Raw genomic sequence first — 20,789 nt, 5'->3', positions numbered from 1 at the left:
GTCAGATGCAGCACAGTCCTTCAAATGGGAAGGGACACGTTCCTTGTGTATGAGGTTCCAGGCTCAGGAAAGATGAGCTCTGCTCTCTCTTCTAGAGATTAACACCTTTAAAATAACCTGACCTTATATGTGACTCACCTACGTAGTCAAAGGTCTCGTTCTGACCCTGATGTGGTGATTAATCTGCGTAGTGCTTAAGAAGTACATTCAGAGTCAGCATGGAAGTTCGTATTGTTTTGAATCTCACTGCACTTTAAGGATTTGCATCACACCTAGAAGCCCTTTCTCCTAGCACCTGGCAGGTGGGAGCGTAATTGCCCTTGGCAGAGAGAACTGAGTGAGAGGACCAGAGATGCTTTTCTGTGGAAGAAGATCTCATGCAGCCTCTCAGTGCTATTACCTACTAAGGCTTTAACCCTTAGGCATGCACGGGTGTGCTTAATTGTCCTTGGTCCACTGAAAGGAGATGTCCTGAAAGGCATCCTTAAGGCAAAAGCTGGGAGGCAACTGAGCATAGGAAAACTGGTCATAAAGAGGTAATCACTTTTGCTCCAGACAGGAATTAATCCTGAATTGAAGACAGGATTACTTTCCCTAGCTTAGGGCAATTTTTTCTTGATCTGAGTGGGTGTGTCCTGAGGCTGCATCTTCTCCCAGCACATTTTTTTTCCCTCCAAAAGGGAGATGGGATTTTCATAGGATACTTAGTTTCATGTTCTCGTGGACCTTGTAGTCTATAAACCAAAGCTATGGGAAGGAGGCTCTGCCTCCCTCCTGAACTTCCCTTTCTTTTTTACAGTTATGGTACACTCATTTTTTCCTACTTGCTGAACAAGTTTCCGTTTCATCCAGAAAGTGGGAGGCTCCAGCTCCGCTCTGCTCCATCTCCACCTGGCTGCACAAGGTTTCTGCTTTCCTTGCAGGAGTTCCCTTTACACACCTTTTTCTCCATCTGACTGCAGTGCAAGTGCTGCAAACAAGTAGCAAAAACCTGCAGTTCTGCGTCCAGAGAGAGATGAGATGGGTCTGTATCCATCTCAGCCTCAAAATCTCTCCTCGCTGCCACTCAGGGTCCATCCAGCTTCAAGAGATCTTCTGTATTCTTCAGCCTAGGAAGTGGGGCAGTTAAGAGCTGGTAACAGTCCTGTGATCGGTTGGCATCCTTTGGCTGGAGAATGCGCTCCGAGTAGCACTTGTCATCATCTTTAAACTTGAAGGCTAGTTGCATGTAGGTACCAAATTAAAGTCAAATGATGCAAAGTGATGACGTTGCTTTCTCCTATTTCTTTACAGCTCCTGTATGACAACCCAAAAGCTCGTCAGGAAGTAGAATATCACTGGCGGGCCTCAGGGTGTCCACATATTGTCCACATCCTGGATGTTTATGAGAACATACATCATGGAAAGAGATGCCTCCTCATTGTCATGGAATGGTATGGACCAGCAGCAGCCTCCCACCAAGCATTGCTCTTTGAGGGGGTGGAGGGAGTAGGGAGAATATGTTGGCTTACGTAAGAATGAAGAGAGCTTCCTTAGCAGCACAAGTTTAGTTTGCACAGCAAACCTTTTGTTGTCTTTTTAGAACTGGTAGGTAAATGTATAGCTGCTCCACTCAACTTGTATAATGGAAGAATGGGGAACCTTAAGCATAACATAAATTTTCCTTGTACTCCTTTGCAAATATCCTGAGGAAAGCTGAGCAATTAATACAATCTTGAAAGATACATCTCTACAAATATGATGCACTTTGTCTGATTGGACTTCACATGCAACTCCAATGATCTAACAGGATTGTTTTTGCTACTGTTTTGACTACAACTTCTCCTACTCTCTCCGTGATCTGTAACCACAACTAGAGTCTTCACTGGAGATGAATGAATAATCGTTTTTGGTATCTTTGCTTCCTTCTTTCTTTTTTCTCATCTTTAACCCTTACACGAAACAAGGTTACTGTCAGCCTCCCTGTGCCAGGGTATCTGACTTCCCAACTGTGCATGTCATGTTCCTTATGTCAGTGTGCATTAAATTGCAAGCATCAAAACTCCTTGGTTTTGTTTTGTTTTCTACTTATTCTGTATCACAATGGTTTTGTGCATTGATTCAAACAAGTGTGATGTTTAGGAAGCATTGGCATAGGAGGCGGTCTGTAATCTTTTCTAATCCATTCCTGCCATGGTTCACAGATGCACAGTCAGGTGTTAATTTGGTCTTTCTTGCTCATGTAAGTTGTTTTCTTGTTTTTGTGTGTGTGTTCTTTGTTTCAGCTTGGAGGGAGGAGAGCTGTTTAGCAGGATCCAGGAGAGAGGAGATCAAGCTTTCACCGAGAGAGGTGAAAAATCACAAGTTTAAAATTAAAGTTTGACAGATCGCTTCTCCTTTTCTTTGTCCCCTTGCTTAGCTCTCTCTTACAGGATTTTTTCTTTGGCTTTATTTTTTTGTATGTTTGTTTATGCTTTTTAACTCTGTATCCAACACTGTAGTAAACAATTACTTTTAAAGGTTCCTGTAAATGAGGAGTTAGCTGACTGTGCCAAGTTTAGGCATGATATGGAAGCTTAGAGGAAAATTCCTTGTACAAAGCCACTCAGCTTCTTCATTTATGAACCACCACAGCCTCTATTACTCTTGTCCCTGGTCTCCTGCCAGACCACAACATCAGCTCAGTTCCTACTGTGATTTTTCTTCTGGCTGTCCCTCAAGTAATGTCCCTGTGCACAGCTATACTGTGAGGGGATGAATATAATGAGCAAATCACGTTTGATGAAACATTTCTTACTCAAGGGTTTTAAAGTACTACTTGAAAGGAAGTGTTATTAGCCACACGGTAAACAAGCCTGCTCATCTGTAATAGGGACCGTGTGCATGCTTAAAGACCTGCTATGAGTCAGTGACAGAGCTTGTAATAGAATAGTCTCACCATTTTTATTGTCATTGCTATTTATTATTTGCAGAGTACCACAGGTGTGCTTGACTGTCGTTCTCCTTGCCCATTCACAACAGAGGAGGTTATTTCTGCTCAAGAGGGAAAACATTAGTGTATGTAACTAGCATCCTGACAAAATGATTTCAAGAGGAAAAATGTATACCTGAGCTTGTAAATTACTGTGTTTTCTAAGTCTGATATAGAGGCTAGGCTTTCCTTGATCCTGTGTTTCCTGGCCTCAGATGAATCCTTTAAAGTGGTAGGAGAATTGTGTAGGAGAATGAACATTTTCAGGTGCTTTATTTGTTTCTCCCTAAAACAAAAGATTCCAGAGAGGAAACTGTTTCAATTGTCCTTAGTGATTCTGCTATGCTAAAAACATGCATTAAATACCATTGTATAACATTCTCCATACTTACTCAGAAACCATTTGGGAGTGTTAAAATAGAAATATACTTTTATTCATTCTTGAGATAAATGAGCCCTGTTCCACGTGATTCTTCATCTCTGCTGGCCCGTCATATATCTGCCACAACTCTCCATTAGGAGCCATGGTTCTTGGCCTGGGCCAGGAAGGAGGAGGTTGTACAAGGCTTTCTGTGGAGATGATTGTTTCTGCTTTTCTGATTGTTTTTGCCTAAGATTGCATAATTTCAATCTCAATTCTAGGTTACAGTACAACAATTTCTCTCTTCTACTGCAGCTGAGGTTTTCACCTATGCAGAAAAGAGCAGCAGGTTAAAGCTGCTCTTTGTTTCCCCGTTAGTGAAGATGTAATACAATGCTCACTTGCTACAATGGGAATGTAACCTCCTCCCTGCTCTGAAACCTCTCCCCGTGTACCTGCATTCGTCCAGATCTTGAGTACTGCTCTTGCAAGGCAGCTCACCACCACCAAGAATTTACCACTGGGGTACATGTTAAATTTTGGAAACCTCTTGTTTTATAGCAGGTAGTCTAGGCTTTTTAGAATAGAACTGTTGACTTTGTTTCTTCTGAGGAAAAACTTCTAAAGACAATGAGGAACAAGGTGTGACCTGTCCTAATATTACAAAAGCTGTCCCATTACTCCGGAACTAGAAGCTGCAAGTTAAGCTTCTGTCTAAGATAACCAAGGTCATGTACTGGACTGCTGGAGATATGTCCTGGCTGGGAGTCCTTTCTCCACAGTCTTGCACATTGCTTGCATACCTGCTCTGCTCTTGTTGCTTTTCTGGTAAGCAAATTTAAGCACAAATTTATAAGCTCATAAAAAGCAGAAGTCTCAACTGTTCAATTGCTGTGCATGCTCAGGAGGAGGGCTGAGCAGCCAGGGAACTGGGGGGTATGGTTGCCCGCAAAACCAAAACACAGCTGTTAGGGCTAATTTTAGATTTTCTAGTCTTGACGCTAGCCCTGTATTCCAGCAAGCTGTTTGTAAGTCATAAGCATTCCCAAGCATGTCCCTGAGTTACAGTGGGAATGTTAATGTGACCTTTCTCTAAAATTGTATTTATAGAGGCCTCTGAAATAATGAGAGACATCGGAACAGCCATCCAGTATCTTCATTCAATGAACATTGCCCATAGAGACGTCAAGGTGAGGCCTGAAGGTGTGTGGTCAAGGAGAAAAGAGTGTAAAGCAGAAAAATAAACGGGTAGTGTTGGTTTAAATAGAACTAGGAGTGCAATCAGATGATCAAAGTGTTCCTATTCCTTTGCCAATGTGTGAGCATGGATTTGTGCACAACTAGCTCACATCTAGTCCAAGGTCAAAATATTCACGTGTGCTAATGCCTCCCAGTTGTGTAGAGAATGCAGAAGAATTGAGGTGATAATCAGATGGCTAACTGAATGGGTACTACCAACTTGGAATCCAGTTACTTAACAAGAAAATAACACTGCCTGAAGTAAACTTACACTAGGTACTATACGTCTACCTACAGTCTTTATCAGTTATTGTTTGTTTTCAGAACCATACTTGTCTTAAAAAAAAAAAAAAAGGTGGTTGGGGGGTGCTTCAGAAACAGGAGAAACTGCATATATGGGAGGAATAATGCAATTCCTTGTATCCAACCCATGTTAATAGTGTTTGTAAGTATTTGGAAAAATTGGAAGTTCTCAGTTATTGCCATGTGGAACAGTGTTTTACTCACTAAATCCTGTACCCAAATCTTGTAGAGTTTTGATGAGGTATTGTGTTTTATATATATAGTATTGTGTTTTGTTTGTATTCAGTAAAGCACACAGCATAAGCAAAGACAAGATAGCTGCACCAAGGAATTCCTAGCACAGCAATAGGGCAGTGTGAGATGCAGTGTGCTAAAGAGCAGGCCATGCAGTGATGCACCGAGGCACCTGCTTGATTCCACAACTTTGAGTGTATGAAGTTTCTGTGGATGCTTCTGTGTATTTATCTGGAGGGAGAACTGACATTGAGTGGTGTCACTGAGGAGTACGTTTGGGGGCTGGAGATGGTCCTGAGGTAGGAACTGGAGAATGGCTGAACAGCTGAGAGACAAAACAAATCTGTTCGCTTTTGTGGAGCTACTTGCCATTGCCTATAAACAGCACAGAAAATGAATTGCTTAGCCCCAAGTGCTCCCTACAAGCTATGCTCAGCGAACTAACTTAAAAATGGTACAAATTATTCAATAGGTACTCGATTCTATTTTCTGTCAATCCCTTCCTTCTTCTAGATGTCCCTAAGTATTAGCATTAAATAGTACATAGATTCCTTATGAATGAGAAACCGGAAAACAAGTCCAATTGCTTGCAGATTCTGGGAATGTGCTGTTGCCCATGCTGTGCACGAGAACTTGTACCTTCTCTGTGCAAATTCTGTTTCTGAAGAGCCTTGTGAAGGTATGTGGGACAATGTGACGCCCATCTACAAGAAGGGCTGGAAGGTAGACCCGGGAAGCTATAGGCCTGTTAGTTTGACCTCAGTGCCAGGGAAGCTCATGGAGCAGATTGTCTTGAGAGTCATCACGCAGCACTTGCAGGACAGGCAACCAGGCGATCAGGCCCAGTCAGCATGGGTTTATGAAAGGCAGGTCCTGCTTGATGAACCTGATCTCCTTCTGTGACAAAGTGACGTGCTCAGTGGATGAGGGAAAGGCTGTGGATGTGGTCTACCTTGATTTCAGTAAGGCTTTTGACACCATTTCCCACAGCATTCTCCTCAAGAAACTGGCTGCTCTTGGCTTGGACTGGCGTACGCTTCATTGAGTTAAAAACTGGCTGGATAGCCAGGCCCAGAGAGTCGTGGTGAATGGAGTCAAATCCAGTTGGAGGCCAGTCACTAGTGGCGTCCCCCAGGGCTCGGTACTGGGGCCGGTCCTCTTTAATATCTTTATCGATGATCTGGGTGAGGGGATCGAGAAAGCCTTCAGCTACCTGAAGTTTTACAGAGTACCATCACGTCAAATGGTGCTGGTCAGATGGAACAATCCTAGTCAGTGCAGTGAACTAGAGAGAGGTTCAGGAACCCAGACTTGATGCCCATTGGATCTGATGGGAGCCTCACCATGTACTCTCACAAATGCCATGCAGAGAAGGATGTTGATCCCTAGTCTGAGTAAAGCTGCTTGCCTGTTCGAGGGAACTTTCTGTGTGGTGTGATGGACCATGAGAGAGGACTGAGATGCTGGTGGTGATCCAGGCAAGCAGGAATGGTTTGACTGTACATCTTGTTAAAGACTTCTCTTCATTGCTCTGCTTATCCTTTCTCCCTGTGGTCTTTCAGCCTGAAAACTTGCTTTACACATCTAAAGAGAAGGATGCTGTACTCAAACTCACTGACTTCGGCTTTGCCAAAGAAACCACTGTACAAAATGCACTGCAGACCCCTTGTTACACTCCTTACTATGTGGGTGAGTTATCCAAGATGTGTTTCATCTGTGTGTCTTATCCCTCCCGTTATAGAGAGTCCATGGGCTGTAGGAATGGATGGCAAATCCTCTCTTGTGGATGCAATGCAAAGAGGGAGCCTGCAGAATTTAAAATGAGATCTACCCCAACTCAAAACCTAGTCTGGTTCCAGACCATTCCTCCTGCTTTCTTCCTGGGTTGCAGAGGAAACAGCCTTAACAGAGGATGCAAGTGAGGATCGAGGAGAGAGAACATGTTGCTTCTGATTACACCAAAGTAAACCTTATGTTTCCTCTGGATGATGCAATAAAAGCCAGAATTTGAACTCAGCTTCATAATTATTTGGGTGTTTTCCTTGCAAAACTTTCCATACCTTAACTAATGCAATAAAAAAACAAGGAGAGTGTTTTCTCAGCTGTAAGGCTTCTTAAAGATGGCAAATGGATGAATTAATAATAAAGGACCAAAGTGACTTAATCACAGCTGAATTTTTGCCTGCATTTTGTCCAGTGACAGAGCACTGTGTAATGAATGCCACGTTAGACTGTCCCCTGTGCACTCATTTTAAAGTGTGTCCTTTTCAGTCACTGAGTTAATAGTCATTCACCATATGGTATGACCAAGGCAGTCTGTGCTTGGAATTTCTTTGGAGGAAAAAGGGCTTAATTTTCTTTCCCCTTCATCTATGTAGGTGTTACATTATTTTTTTGATGAAAGATACTGTTACTCATTTGTTAGCAGAAACCTATGATAGCAATATTTTTTCCTGATGCTTTCTTCTCTGTTTTCTTAAACTGGGATTAGTGATAAAATATTAAAGAATTTTCGCATATATGTTTTTCTGCCTTTATATTTGTACATAAACAGGGTGACATTTCCCTTCTCAACACCTTTTTCTTTAAACCAGCAGGATTGCTCATTTGTTTATAGAGCCATTTCCTTACAGAATCAAGCTCCATGTCAGATCACATGTCCCAATGAATATCCCCTTTAAAAGTATCTCTGTAAAATTTTGTTACTTAATGAAAAATAGAGTGCTCTGGAGGCCAAAGAAAAATACAGTGCTCTGTAGTTAGGAAAGCCAAAGACACTCCACCTAGGTACTGTTCAAAATTTTATCACAGCTCAAGTAGGTCCTTTCTGTTCTGCTTTCTAGAACATATGTTGAGGCCTCTTTTAGTACTGTGTCTCCCTGTACACATTTAGCTATAGCTCCTTCTGCTTTTCTGCAATCTTAGTACTCTCTTGAGCAGACACTAAGGTGAAGAGTATAGGGCATTTTGCCAGCTCCATTCCTCCTCTTTAAAGCTACAGAGATGCATTTAGGAACTTGTCAATAGAAAATACCACACAGTTCCTGCAGTGAGTCATGGTGTATTTTTTGTTTTGTTTTGCTTTGTTAATGCTTCCCGTATTTGTTATTGAAGTGTGCTGCTACTTAAAAGGTGATGAAAATTAGAGAAAATATCTGTTTCTCTGTTAATTTCTGGTTTTTCTTTCTTCTTCAGCTCCAGAAGTCCTTGGTCCTGAGAAGTATGACAAATCATGTGACATGTGGTCTCTGGGTGTCATCACGTATATTCTGTAAGTATTTGAAAAGAGTCCAGATCAACAGGAAAAGGACAAATTTATTAAATCTGCACTTAAAAGTAATTGATCATTAGGATCATGCAACCTCCAGAAGTGTATAAGCTTTCATGGGACTTCTTAAGAGATTAAAGTTTTTTTCTAGTTGTAAGACTTACTTTGTCCATTCTTACAGCCTGTGTGGCTTCCCTCCATTCTACTCAAACACCGGACAAGCTATTTCTCCAGGGATGAAGAGAAGAATTCGGATGGGGCAGTATGGGTTTCCTAATCCAGAATGGGCTGAAGTATCAGAAGAAGGTACCAATGCTCAGTGTTTCTGATGAATATGTGCATGGTGTTGTACAGTGAAGGAGTGTTTACGTAAGACTATTTTTAAAATCCTGATTTGATGTTTATTTCTATTTTTTACTTTTATTGTAAGGTGATACAGAGAAGGAATGGGAACTCAGATACTAGCCAGCAAGCTAAGTGCTATAGAAAGTAAATAACTACTGAAAACTTTCTTTCAAATTCCAACAAGTGCTAGTGAAAGCCCGGATTAAACCCTCAAGAAACAAAAGTATTTAATCATGAGAAAGGAGACTGTCAGGGCAGCTGCAATGCAAGCTGAGTTGGAAGAAAGGCAAACTCTTTTAAGAACTCATTCAGTCTTTGCCCTGCCTGGTGATACAGCCAGCAAGGATGGCAACTTTTCATGCTCGCTTTTTGTGATAAGGAAACTTGCCAGCCACCACTTAAATGAAGGTCAACAATTTGCTTTGTATCAGTCATTGACCAAAAGCTGCTGCTGCTCAGCTGTGACCTGGATGGGCTCAAACCAGTGTCCTGAAAGTGGATGGTTTTGATTCTCTGTTATTTTGACAGTCTCATAACCCGTAAGTCTCATCTGCACATCGTCTTAGAGCGAAGGGTCAGCAATCTCTGAGCACATCTTCGTCTAACAAGCCCTTTATGTTGCTACTTTTAATATCCCGTTATGGTCTGCTGCTAAAGCAGTAACAAATTATCCTTGGATAGCACTGTAATCTGTGGTATTGTAACCCCTCATTGGATCCCATGGCTGTGTATACAGCGCGAACTACTTCACATTAGTAAGAAAGATGTTTTAGTTATGGGTGTCTGGCTTAATGATGAGTCACTCTTTAGACTTTTTCGTATTTTACAGCAGTTATTAGAATCCTAGGGGAGCTTGATCAGAGAACATTCACTTTGAAAATGTGTAGGGTTTCCATATGCTTGCCTGGGTGAAGATAGATGCCCTCTACCTTTGAACCTGCTAAGGTTAGGTAGCTAATGGGCATTCTTTCAGGCTGACCAGACAGTGTCAGCAATCTGCCTCTTTTTGCCCTCCTACTCCTCCCTACTGTTCTGTCATGGTTTCCCTTTTCTGATCGTTTCTTCATTGCATCATCTATGGAGACTACCTCTGAATTTCCCACTAGTTTCCTATAATCATCTAATCATCTTAATGGACTCTGTTCATGGTTTCCTCTTTTTTTTTTTTTTATTTCTTATTTTTATTATTTTGTTTGTTTACCTCGTAGATTTTAGACTCCAGGTAATCTTTACTGTACACCTCCTTTGTGGCCTCCATCAAACTAAAGTCACAACTTTTATCTGTTGCATCTCCTTAGAAACATTTAGTCGTCTGTCATACAGTGTTGCTAAAAGAACTTATTCAAAATTTTGTCTGTGTTTTCCTCAGGAAGTTAGGTTTAAGTATTTCTGAATAATGTCCCTTGGGTGTGGTGTTTCCTGTCCATTCACATTACTGAAACTCACGTTCAAACTCTGATCATCTCTCATCTCAGTTACGTAGTACTTCTCACTTTGGTCAATGCCATGTTCACAGAAAGCTGCTGCAAAGCCTGTTTATGTAAACCATTTCTTTAACTTTTTTGTCCTTTTAGTGGCCTCTCAGTTGTCAGAATTTATTGCCTTTGTTTTCATGGCTTGTGCTAGGTTTTGTCTTCTATTACTCCTCAAAACATCAATTCATGCATTCATTCAGCTAGGCTTGTTGCCATCTTTTAGACAGGTAGCTTTCTGCTCCTGTGTTGCCCTTTTTCTCAATTTCTTGCTCTCAGAACAGTTGGGTTTGTGAAGTAGAGAGCACAGTAGATTGAAGTAGGATCTCCAGTCCTTTATCTTTCCCTCTTGCCTTTTTTTGTTTTGGATGTTTTCATGTTCTGCCTCTTTAAGCAAAATAACCTCCCACACTATATATGGCTTCTTAACTTGGGAGCAGCAATAGTTAGGTGTTCTGAGTTCTGCAAAATTATCTTTCTTCATTCAGCAGGTCTTTGTGTTCTCAAGGATTTGGGGGAGCACAGTAGTAGACTACAACACACCATGTTGGTCCTGTTTTTCAGCCAAACAACTGATTCGCCACTTACTGAAGACCGACCCAACAGAGAGGATGACAGTTTCTCAGTTTATGAATCACCCTTGGATTAACGTGAGTTTCATATAGCTTTTTACAAGGAAGCAAGATGAATTCCTGCATGCAGAACTTAATGTGTAGCTCCACGTAGTACATCAAGAGAAAGATGATGATTACAGCTAATAACTTAATTAACCTACTGTGCCCTTCACAGAGAGGCATTTGCCTGTAGAACCACAATTTTTCTTGGTGTTACCAGAGGACACGCAAAGAGAGACACCCACAGTAGCATCCTTTTAAGCAGAATATAGCTATATCTTCTGAAAGCAGGCAGTTGCTGTTGTCTGAAGCACATGCATGTGTTACTCCATTTAAAATATATAAAAATAAACTGTACTTACCTCATCAGTGCAGGATTTAAAGAGAGCTATTATTAGTGGTCTCAGGCACCATTGTACATAGCTGTGTTAGTGTGAACACAGTCCTATGCTTAGTGGGAATTCTCATCCTTGGCAGAGTTTGGAAGCGCCTGGGAGAGGAGCAAGGGTTTCGGCTTAGTGCCCTGTACGAGATCACCAGATAAGGTGGTACACAGAGCTATTAATGGTCCCAGTTCAGGTTTCATTCTGCAACTTGGCTGAGTTTCCTTTTCCTTCTAAATAAATAAATAAGTAAATAAAGTGGGGGTTGGAGGGTGAGGACCAGTTCATAATGCAATATTTCAAAGAAGAGACAAGAATCCTATGGGTTATCAGGCTGTTTCAGAATATCATCTCTGCTCTAGGTTTCACTCAAAATAATAGCTTATACTTCTCACATTTGTGCCTGAAAAGAGGACCTGTGTTGTTTCTTACTGCCCAAAACATCATTGGCCAGGAACAAAATCACTTGTACTGTAGAATGCTCTGTTCTCCCATAATGCTTTCTCTGTGCTTTTTTCTATGCTGTTTCTCAGAAGAAGGGGCAGAAACAGAGGCATGACTAATAGTCAGCATTTCTATAATGCCTGCTTGAAGATCTGAAAGCCCCTAGAATCATCCAGTAACATAGCTTTATAACATCCTGCTGAAGGAGTTAGGTATCTTCATTTAGAGTTGTGGAAGCTGAGAAATTAAGGTTACTAAGAGTCTGTAAAACTGGAACAGAACCTAGGCAATGTTCCTAAGTGTTTTTTTTAACTGAATAAAAATGTAATTGCTGTTCAGAGTAAATACCTCTAGCTTAAGTGTTTGAAGACCAAAGAAAAGGAGGTGTTCCAGAAGTCAGCAGGCAATGAATTTCACAGAATGAGTGCCTAATATCTAAGGAAGCTACCACCTACAGCAACACATGTTACTTGAAATATTCATATAACCAATTAATGAGGTGGAGATTAAAGACAAGGTCTATAGACTGCTGCACCCAAGAGCTGTGCTAGAATCGTGGAAGAATGCACTAGGAGCAGCAGATGAGCATTTTTTCTGCTGAACCTATTGTTCCCATGAGGCAGAGGGCCAGAGAGGGAAAGACCAGCACAGCTAATGTCGGTGTTCTTCCTTTTCTTTTCCTGTAACCCTAAGTAGGAACATGAGTAGGGAGATGCCTCTCACAAGAAGCAGAGTCTTTGTGTTTCTCTCTTTATTTTATTTCCTTTTAGTTGAGGCCTGTGCAAAATATGTGTCCTTCATTGTTTATAATACTGTAGCTTATGCAAAAAGTGTCAGTTCAGGTGAAGAACATAATCCTCTAGTTAGCTTGTAGCTACCATTTATTCAATAAGAAGTAGCTGACAGCAGCTAGTAGTGTACCTTCAGCACCTGCTCAGGGACACCACAAGAGCTAGTCTGCTACCTTTCCATTTCCCTTTTCCCATCTGTACCTGATAAAGCTGGGGTACTTTTCCAGAGGAGGTGGGAGTCGTGAGTTCTGCTTCCCCTTCTGTAACTGCTGCAGAACTTGGTACAGTGGTGCTGTTAGCTTAGTGGAGTATAAGCACTGCTTCCAAAGTAATGTTTGTTACAGTGACATATACAGGGATCTCCTTAGACTCTGCTGGCAGGCAGCTACCTCCAGTCTAGGATGGCACAGCAGTAGACAACAAGTTTGGATAGAAAACATAAGGAATATAGACTATCGGAATGAAATTATGGTTTGGCTTATGGACTGGCAAGAAATACATTTCTTGCTGAATTTAGCTAGGGAACTGTGCTTTAGAAATTGTACCTTACTCTAATTTAAAATATCTACCAATCTTTCATGTCAGGTGAACGTAGATCTCAATTTTATGTCGAAGAGCGTCTTGAGCAATGCACTCCCGTCTTCTGAACTGTGCCAGAATACTGAATCAGTCTTTACTCTGAAAAATAGTACACTTCCTTCTTCTGAGCACATTTATGATCTGATGAACTGGTAATTTCAGTTAACGTATTTCCAAGAAAATTTCTCCTACTGCAAATTCCTAGAAGAAAAAGGTCAAAATAACTACTTTGAAACAATGATTAACGAACAGTGAAATGACAATTGTTAAAAATCTAAAGTGTTCGTAAAAAATTATCTAACACAGGGACATTGGTTGGACTGGAAGGGAACAGAGTGAAGTAAATTCAGCATTGATTTCTCTCTCCTTTTCTTCTTTAAAGATACTGTTGTACAGGGACTGTAGTCCTTCTCTACACAGGACAGCTTTTATGCACTGGTTTATGGAGTGATAGGAAGCATGAATAATGGGGGCCACTGAAGGAAGATAGATAAAGCTTTATGCCCTCCATACACACAGAAGAGCAAACAGTCACTTTCCAAAGCTGATTTTTCAGAACACTACTTTTGGTATTTTTCCCTTTTCTCAGAGATCAATGGCAGTGCCACCAACTCCTCTCCATACTGCACGGGTCCTGCAAGAGGATAAAGACCACTGGGATGAAGTTAAAGTGAGTCAACTGTAGTTCAGATTTCTTGAAGTCAATCACATAAGAGATTAGATGAGCGCTTTTCTTTGTGGATGCTTATGTCCATGGAGATTATGGCTGTTTTGAAAACAACCGTGTTAAGCAAGGGAAGCTTATACACTACTGTTTTAACCAGGACTGTTTACGATAACCGTTTAAAAAAGAACGCTATCTGAGCTTCATCTGACAGCCTTACAGCTGTGCAAAGTATCAACAAACTAAATGTTTATGATCAAAGGTATTGATGATGCTACCTGCTGAGCCTCTGTATGTAGCACAGAGGAGAACGGACAGTCTTGAGGGAGTTTGGAGTTTGTTATGGTGAAGTAAAGGATATGTTGAAAATTAAGGGGGACAGGATGGAGAGGGAGGTGTGCTGCATTCTGTTTTTCTACTCTGTTCTTGTATTATAAAACAACATTAAATAACCTTAGCCTTGTCTTGTTGTGACAGTTTTAGTAAGGAGGAGGAAAAAAGAAAAATGTACCTGTCTTTCCCTTAATCTAACCAAGTGCCTCACCTACTCGTTGTATTGATGACAGTTGAATGCTTCCTGCAAAGTGAAACTATAGGGCAGACTAAAAGTTATTTGCAAGCCTTAACTCTTTCCTGCTGGCCTTTATCAGGTTGGCGTATTTTTTCACAATTAGTTCTGAACTTTGTGCACTTATAATCCTTGGCATTTTGATAATTGCAACATTCCTTTAAGGTATTCTACTGATCACTCATTTTATTTAAATTACCAATGTGCAGTCGCAGCTGTTAAACTATGTTAAGATAAAATTTGACAGGACCTAGGCAACATGCACCTTCCAAGTCAAAGGAATCAAATATCTATTTTCACTTAGCCTTCTTCATTTCCATGTTTCTGAGAGCTTCTTACGCCTGTCCCAGAGGTATTCCCTTGGGCCACTAGCATTCCCATAATATTTAATCTTTTTTCCTTTCCTGAACTAAATGCATTGGCATCCATTGACCTAAGCAGATGTTCGCTCACAGCCTTATTAAAAAGTTTAAGATTTGTCTGAACTTAAACGCTAATTCAAACTAAGGAAGCATGTGAATTTGAAGTGCACACTTTTAAATAACTTTGTGTGGACTCTTTATTCTACTTCCTGCTAACCTAATTTGGTGACAGAGCAAGAAAAACAGCACTCTCACTCTGTTACAAGAAGCCCAGATTTAGCAGCCGGTGAAGGCCTAGAGCCAGACAGTAAGAAATGCTGGGCACAGGGACATGGTGGAAATCGGGCCAGAGGAGTGTGGTCCTGTGTTGCCCACATGTGAAACGCTGTGAATAGTTCCTCCTGAATGAATCCCTGAGTAGAACGAAGCCTTTAGTCATAGTCCACTGCAGCAGAAAGGGCTTGACTATTCCTGGCTGTAGCATAACAGAGGGTTCTTTTCTGTACATTAATCACCTGGCACTAGTGTGGGATGGCTGTGCTCTCTCTGCCTTGGGGTGTTCAATAAATTAATTGCTTGGTTTCCAGGAGGAGATGACCAGCGCTTTGGCTACCATGAGAGTGGACTATGATCAGGTGAAAATTAAAGACTTGAAAACATCCAACAACCGCCTTCTGAACAAACGCCGTAAGAAGCAGAAGCAGGCAAGCACCTCTTCTGCAGCCCCAGGGTGCAATAATCAATGAGAAGAGAAGCGGAGGACCTGTGGGTGGAGGGTAAAAGCGTTAAAAGGAACAATTTAAAATGAGTACAATCAACTCAGTTGACTGAGTACCATGAATGCACATAGACTGCAAAGAAGTTATCCTGCAAAGAGGGAGCAGAGGGAAAGATTACATTTTTGTAACTTGAATCAGGGCTTTGCTTTTAAAGGCTAATTTATGACATGATTCGGTTGCATATCGCTAGGGAAGGTGTAGCAATACCAGAAATGTTATCAGGTTTTGTTTTGGCTTTAAGTGTGTTGGAGGAGTGGAGAGAACAGGAAACAGTCACAGCATACATACTACCGCACTGAGGCTTTGATAGCCATGTAGAAGAGTGACTTCTGCTATCATTTTAAGCTAGGGAATATAAAAATGTCAAGTGTTCTGCCTGGAGTGTTTTAGGAGTTCAAACGTGAGTACTGAAAAAGGAGACGAATGTCACTGCTCTTTATACGAGTAGCGCAGGTGCAGGTCTACTTTGGATGCATGTGGCCAGTGTTTCCATCCTAGAATAGGTAAGAATAGTCAGTGTTTCCAAACTTACCTCCTGTGGTTACAGAATATCACCTAAGTAGTAAGCAGTTATTCCTGTTTTAGGAAAAAACACCCGTACATTTCCATTTTCACAAAGTCCTTCATGTAGTCCTATGTGAAGATTTGGCTTTGTCGTGGTTTCTCATTTAAAAACATGTTCATTTTATAAACATAACCATTATGTTATGTCTACGCCACTGTCAGATTCCACTCTAGTAATGTTCTTAATTTAAACAGTACTTCATGCAAGGAGTTTTAATTAGGATTTAATTAGTCAAAAGTATCCTGCAGAGAATATTGCTGCTCCTCTTGGATCTACAATGTCTAGGTTGTACAACTGGACGTGCAATTATGTATGAGAGACTGCTCTAGAAGAGAGACTTCTGAAATTCAGGAAGAAATGGCAAGTGCATGTTTTCTGTGTGGACTCCGCTGTCTGCCAGCATCCCTTCTGGTAATTACCTCAAGATCCTGTGCCTGAGACATGCTGAACGTATCAGATTTTGGGGTGTTGGGGTTGGTTTGTTTCTGGGGAGCAAGGAGGGAAAGATTGCAACTTTATCTGTGGTGTTTTGACAGTGTTTCTGGATCCAAAGATTTCCACCACCTAAGGGAAACTACCTATAAGGATATCCACTTTTTTTTTTTTTTTTCCTATTCTAATTCTTGTTTTATGGTATTTTAGCCTTGGTTTGCTAATTTGTTTTACTTTGTAATCAAAGTATTTTCTCCCACTGTATTATATATATAAATATATATATATATATATTTTAAGTTGAGGTAAAGCAAATGTTTGTGAAAGTATTAACAAAGTTTAGAACGAAAATTATGTGCTTCCAGTGACACAAGCAAAAACTACTTTGTGGTAGGCATACACAGTGCTGTTGTGTTAATAAACTAAGAAGCAGCTTAAAAGATGAGGGAAAACAAGGCTCCATCCAGAGAGGATCTGAAACTTCAGATCTGACTGCCACATAAATCGTGTTACCTCCAACAAATATATGTCTGAGGATTCAGACCTTTTCTGGAGAGTCCTGTTCCCATCTTCAAAGCATTGGATGAGTACTCTATTCTTTGTTAACTGGTCCTAGGGTTTTATAAACTGATTTTAATAAATCATGTTCCAACATTCCTTCCTCTTGTCAACCCTGTTTTACTTGATACTGCAGAGTTCATATTGCTTTGCGAAGTTTGTCTGTGTTTGAGGTGATGGGAAAGGGGAGAAGGAAATGTTCGATGATGCCTACTTTCAAAGGCTACCTAATTTTAAGCATTTTTTTTTTTATTATTCCAAGGGTTTTTCTAAATTTTAATCTCTGCAAAGATGTATTTTAAAAATATTTTATGTTTATCTAGGTATCTTCATGATTATAGCATGTCCTGTACATATTGATTTTTTTTTTATCATATTACTCCTAAGAGTTAGGCAAATATTATTCACCTCCTGTAAATTATAATGCAACAGGGAGCTGTGATGTGCCCAGAGTTCAGCAGCAGAGTTCAGCAGCAGATCCAAATCTCTGACCCTTTATCCAAATTTTAGAGGATGCTACATCTGCCTTGTCTGCATGTCTGCCTTGCCATCTCTGTGCCACATCAGGGTGATACTGGTGCCTTCTATCCAGGTTAGTAGGGCAATCTATGTAAAATGCAGTTGGGTTCTGGCTGCCTTGGGCAGAGTGGTATTGAAATTACTGTAACCCAAGTTTTTTTTTCCCCATCTTGCCCAAAGCTTGAGCTCTCTGCTTCCTGCCGGTGCCTTCTTGCTTATTTACAGCTTGAAGACATGTCTGTTCCTGAACAGTTTCCCATGGGGAACTGTAACGCACATTAGGGCCTGATTAGTTCCTGTGGGATTCCAAACTTTACCACACTGCAGTTCAGAAGCTGGAGTGAGGGACTGAGGGACTTGGGCACAGCACCTTCAGCTGTCACTCCCTGTACAGTAGGACTCCACCGCCTCATTAAATTGGGACTAATAGCTCTTGCATTCTGCCCTGCAATGACAACATCCAGGAGTACTGTAAAGCCCAGGGGAACCTGAGGAGGGCCTCAAAATGCTGACCACGAAAGCATATGCAGGCACTGTACTGCATTTGGGCTCTCTTTGCAGAAGAAACTGGGAGCCAGGAGGCAGCCGACGTGCGACGTGTAGAGCCCTCACTGCTGTCCCACAGCAGAACCCGCTGGTGGCACGGCTGCCTTCTGTAAAGCTCCCAGCGTGCTTTAACCATGTCCTAATCGACAGAACTGGGCGAAAACGTGCCAGGGACCTGCTCTGGCCGAGAACACCCAAGCGAGGCCTGGGCACGCTGAGGAGCGGGCCCGGCTCCGAGGCGCCACCTGCTGCCCCCGGCCTCCCTCAGAGCCCCCCAAGAACAGGGGCAGGATGCCGGGCTCTGGGGTACCAGAGAGCTCCCGGCAGGCGGGCCGTGAGCCCATGAGGAGATTCCCCTTTCTGGCTGCGGCTCTGCTCTGAGGAGCCCGTCTTCTAGCTGCATTCACAGACATAAAGAGCTCTGGTGTGCTCGTGGTGGTATCTGGGGCTTGCCTCTTCCCCCAGCCATGTAGTATAATAGTCTCTTTAGAGCGGCCTGCTTGGGGTCCGAATTTATGGCCTGTTTTCAGAAAGGATAGGCTATTATAAAACTGATTATTCATTTGCATATTCATCAGCCATATAGAGGAGGTAAAGAGCTGGGAAGGGAGAGAAATGAATGGTCAATAGAGTGGGCTTCAAGGAAAACGCGGATTAAAAGGTCTATTTATTTTTTTTTACAGCAGAAGCTGAAAAAGGGACGTGCACGGATTCCCCACCCCCAATCCTTTTCATAGTCATTGCTTACGGGCCGCTGCCTCCTGTACTTCCGCACACTGTGCTGCTCTCACACACGTCCTCTCGCTCCCTCTGATGTGTGCACAAGCGCATCTGAGAGCGTGGATAAAATTATTCCCTCTTCCATTTCTTTTACTACATGCTTTCTAACCTTTCTGGCCACACGTGCCATATGATGAACCTTTCTTGACACGGTACAATTAAAAGCTAACATTAATGGGAAGCTCTTGGCCTACTTGTATGTTTTCTATTTGCCCAAGCCCAGCATGTTGTCCTGGGATTGCTTTTCTCTCTTAACACTTCATTGCCTAGAGTCTAGAGGCCCAATTATGTAACCGCTTCTGACTTGTCTGACGGGAGGGATAATGAGAATGCTACATACCCAGTTTGATCTAATTTCCTGTCCTCTTTTCAATTCAGACTTTGTTTGGTCCATGTTTAGACAAAAGAGCTTTTGAGAAAAAAAGGAAGGTTTAGTGACGAGGAGAGAACTGAGGCTTTTAAATATTTAAATGTAATCATAAGGACACATAAAACTTTAAACCTGTGTTTAAGGGCTGTTAAGCGATGTCCGGCTGCTCTGATGTATTTGCATCTCAGCCAGAGGTTGAAGCCAGCCATGGGAAGTTCTCTGTACTTAATGGAGGAAAACTTGTCCTTGAGGACAGACCCCCACACCCGGGTTCATTCACCAGCACCCTTTCATGCTCACTAACAAACCACAAGGAAAAAGTGCAGGCAGACAGGGAATTATTGTATATGGGGGGGTAGTCCTTTCTTCCAGAAGTACATGTTTTGAGGTGAGCTTCTGTGTGTGTGTGAAAATACCAGGAAATATCAGGATTCTCTTTTTTTTTTTTTCTTCCCTAGGTTCTAGTATTTCCCCTCTTCACCTGGCTGCCCCTAGTAGTGGAGTTGGCATAGTTGGGAATGAACATAGTTTATTCTCTGCTAGAAAGCCTAATTGGAAGCAGACTTGGAAGATAGATAATACATCCTCTAAACCTCAAAGAAAACAATATTTTATAAAAAACCTTGCAAGCTGTCAAGTTTACTTTAGGTACATACTTAAACACGTCTCACATCATGAAAAGTGGTGCTAAAACAATCCTAGATAATAACATTTGCTGAAGAAATATTTTCCTCAATTCTTTTCACTGGTTAAAGAAAGTCTTTTTGAGTGTTAAGTACAGCTTTAAAATAGGAATTATTTTGGTCTGGGTGGTTAGATGAATTTAATGAGGTAAAGGGAGTAGAAATGGGAATTATAAGTTATGTTGAAGAATAAGATAGGAAATGTCTACTGATGTATAATACTCCAACTGATTTTTTTACTGCAGGTGCTACTTCTATACTGACATAACAGGATAGATTCAACTTTTTATTAGAACCTGGTTTACCACTGAAGGAGGAGGATGTTTCTGTACTCTAGGGAAATGTGGAAGCTCAGCAAAAATAACCCTGTGACTGCAGATGAACACCTATATTGATAAATCTGTAAGTGATGCCTAGCATTAACTTTCTTTCAATATTCAGGTGCTAAGATCTCATAGGCCTGCTCTTACTGCGTAAAGGCACAGAGGCATCATTGTCAGTGGGTTTCTCTGTACTGCTTGAGACTGCAGAGAAGCAATTGCTGAAGTGTGCTGCAGCATTTTTAGCTTCCAAGAATCAAAAGTGTAAAAATGCATCCTTCAAATAGCTGGAGGTGATACAAAGGGCCAGACTGTCTTTAGTCTAAGGAGGTTCTTGAAGGTAGTATACAGGTATCTTGATCTTGCTTCAGTTCAACTTCAAGATATGATAATAAACATGTTTTAGCTGTGTGAGTCTACAGGCCCAAATTACTAGTAAAGTGCTGTGTTTTTTTGCCTTTAGCCACTGGAATGTACTTCCTTGGTCTATGGTTGCAAACCCTGTAGCATTATTGATCCTGGGACTGCACTGAAGCTGAATAAATCAGAAAGAAGTTTAATAATTTTCTTCCATTTTAAACTTCAAAACTTGTTTCTTTTGAATTATATTGCATTCACGTTAATTACTGGTATTGCTAGTGTTAGATGTTCATATCACAC

General features: G+C 41.4%; 1 protein-coding gene across 3 annotated transcripts in view; it reads left to right on the top strand.

Annotated features, from left to right (window-relative positions):
* MAPKAPK3 (MAPK activated protein kinase 3) overlaps positions 1 to 17,010 on the top strand; it is an 89,023-nt gene extending 72,013 nt beyond the window's left edge. For all 3 annotated transcript variants that reach the window (XM_084531306.1, XM_084531307.1, XM_084531308.1), the window contains exons 3-11: positions 1,294 to 1,433; positions 2,265 to 2,329; positions 4,422 to 4,501; positions 6,650 to 6,776; positions 8,283 to 8,358; positions 8,537 to 8,661; positions 10,737 to 10,822; positions 13,573 to 13,653; positions 15,165 to 17,010. In XM_084531306.1, the coding sequence (XP_084387432.1) occupies positions 1,294 to 1,433; positions 2,265 to 2,329; positions 4,422 to 4,501; positions 6,650 to 6,776; positions 8,283 to 8,358; positions 8,537 to 8,661; positions 10,737 to 10,822; positions 13,573 to 13,653; positions 15,165 to 15,323 (939 nt within the window). In that variant the 3' untranslated portion in view covers positions 15,324 to 17,010. The remainder of the gene's footprint in view (positions 1 to 1,293; positions 1,434 to 2,264; positions 2,330 to 4,421; positions 4,502 to 6,649; positions 6,777 to 8,282; positions 8,359 to 8,536; positions 8,662 to 10,736; positions 10,823 to 13,572; positions 13,654 to 15,164) is intronic.
* Positions 17,011 to 20,789: the final 3,779 nt, after the last annotated feature.

This window comes from Aythya ferina, assembly GCF_964211825.1.
Source record: "Aythya ferina genome assembly, chromosome: 10".
In the NCBI taxonomy this organism is placed as follows: Eukaryota; Metazoa; Chordata; class Aves; order Anseriformes; family Anatidae; genus Aythya; species Aythya ferina.
The sequence above is the reverse complement of the archived record's forward strand: the minus strand, read 5'-3'. Positions and strand labels throughout refer to the sequence as shown.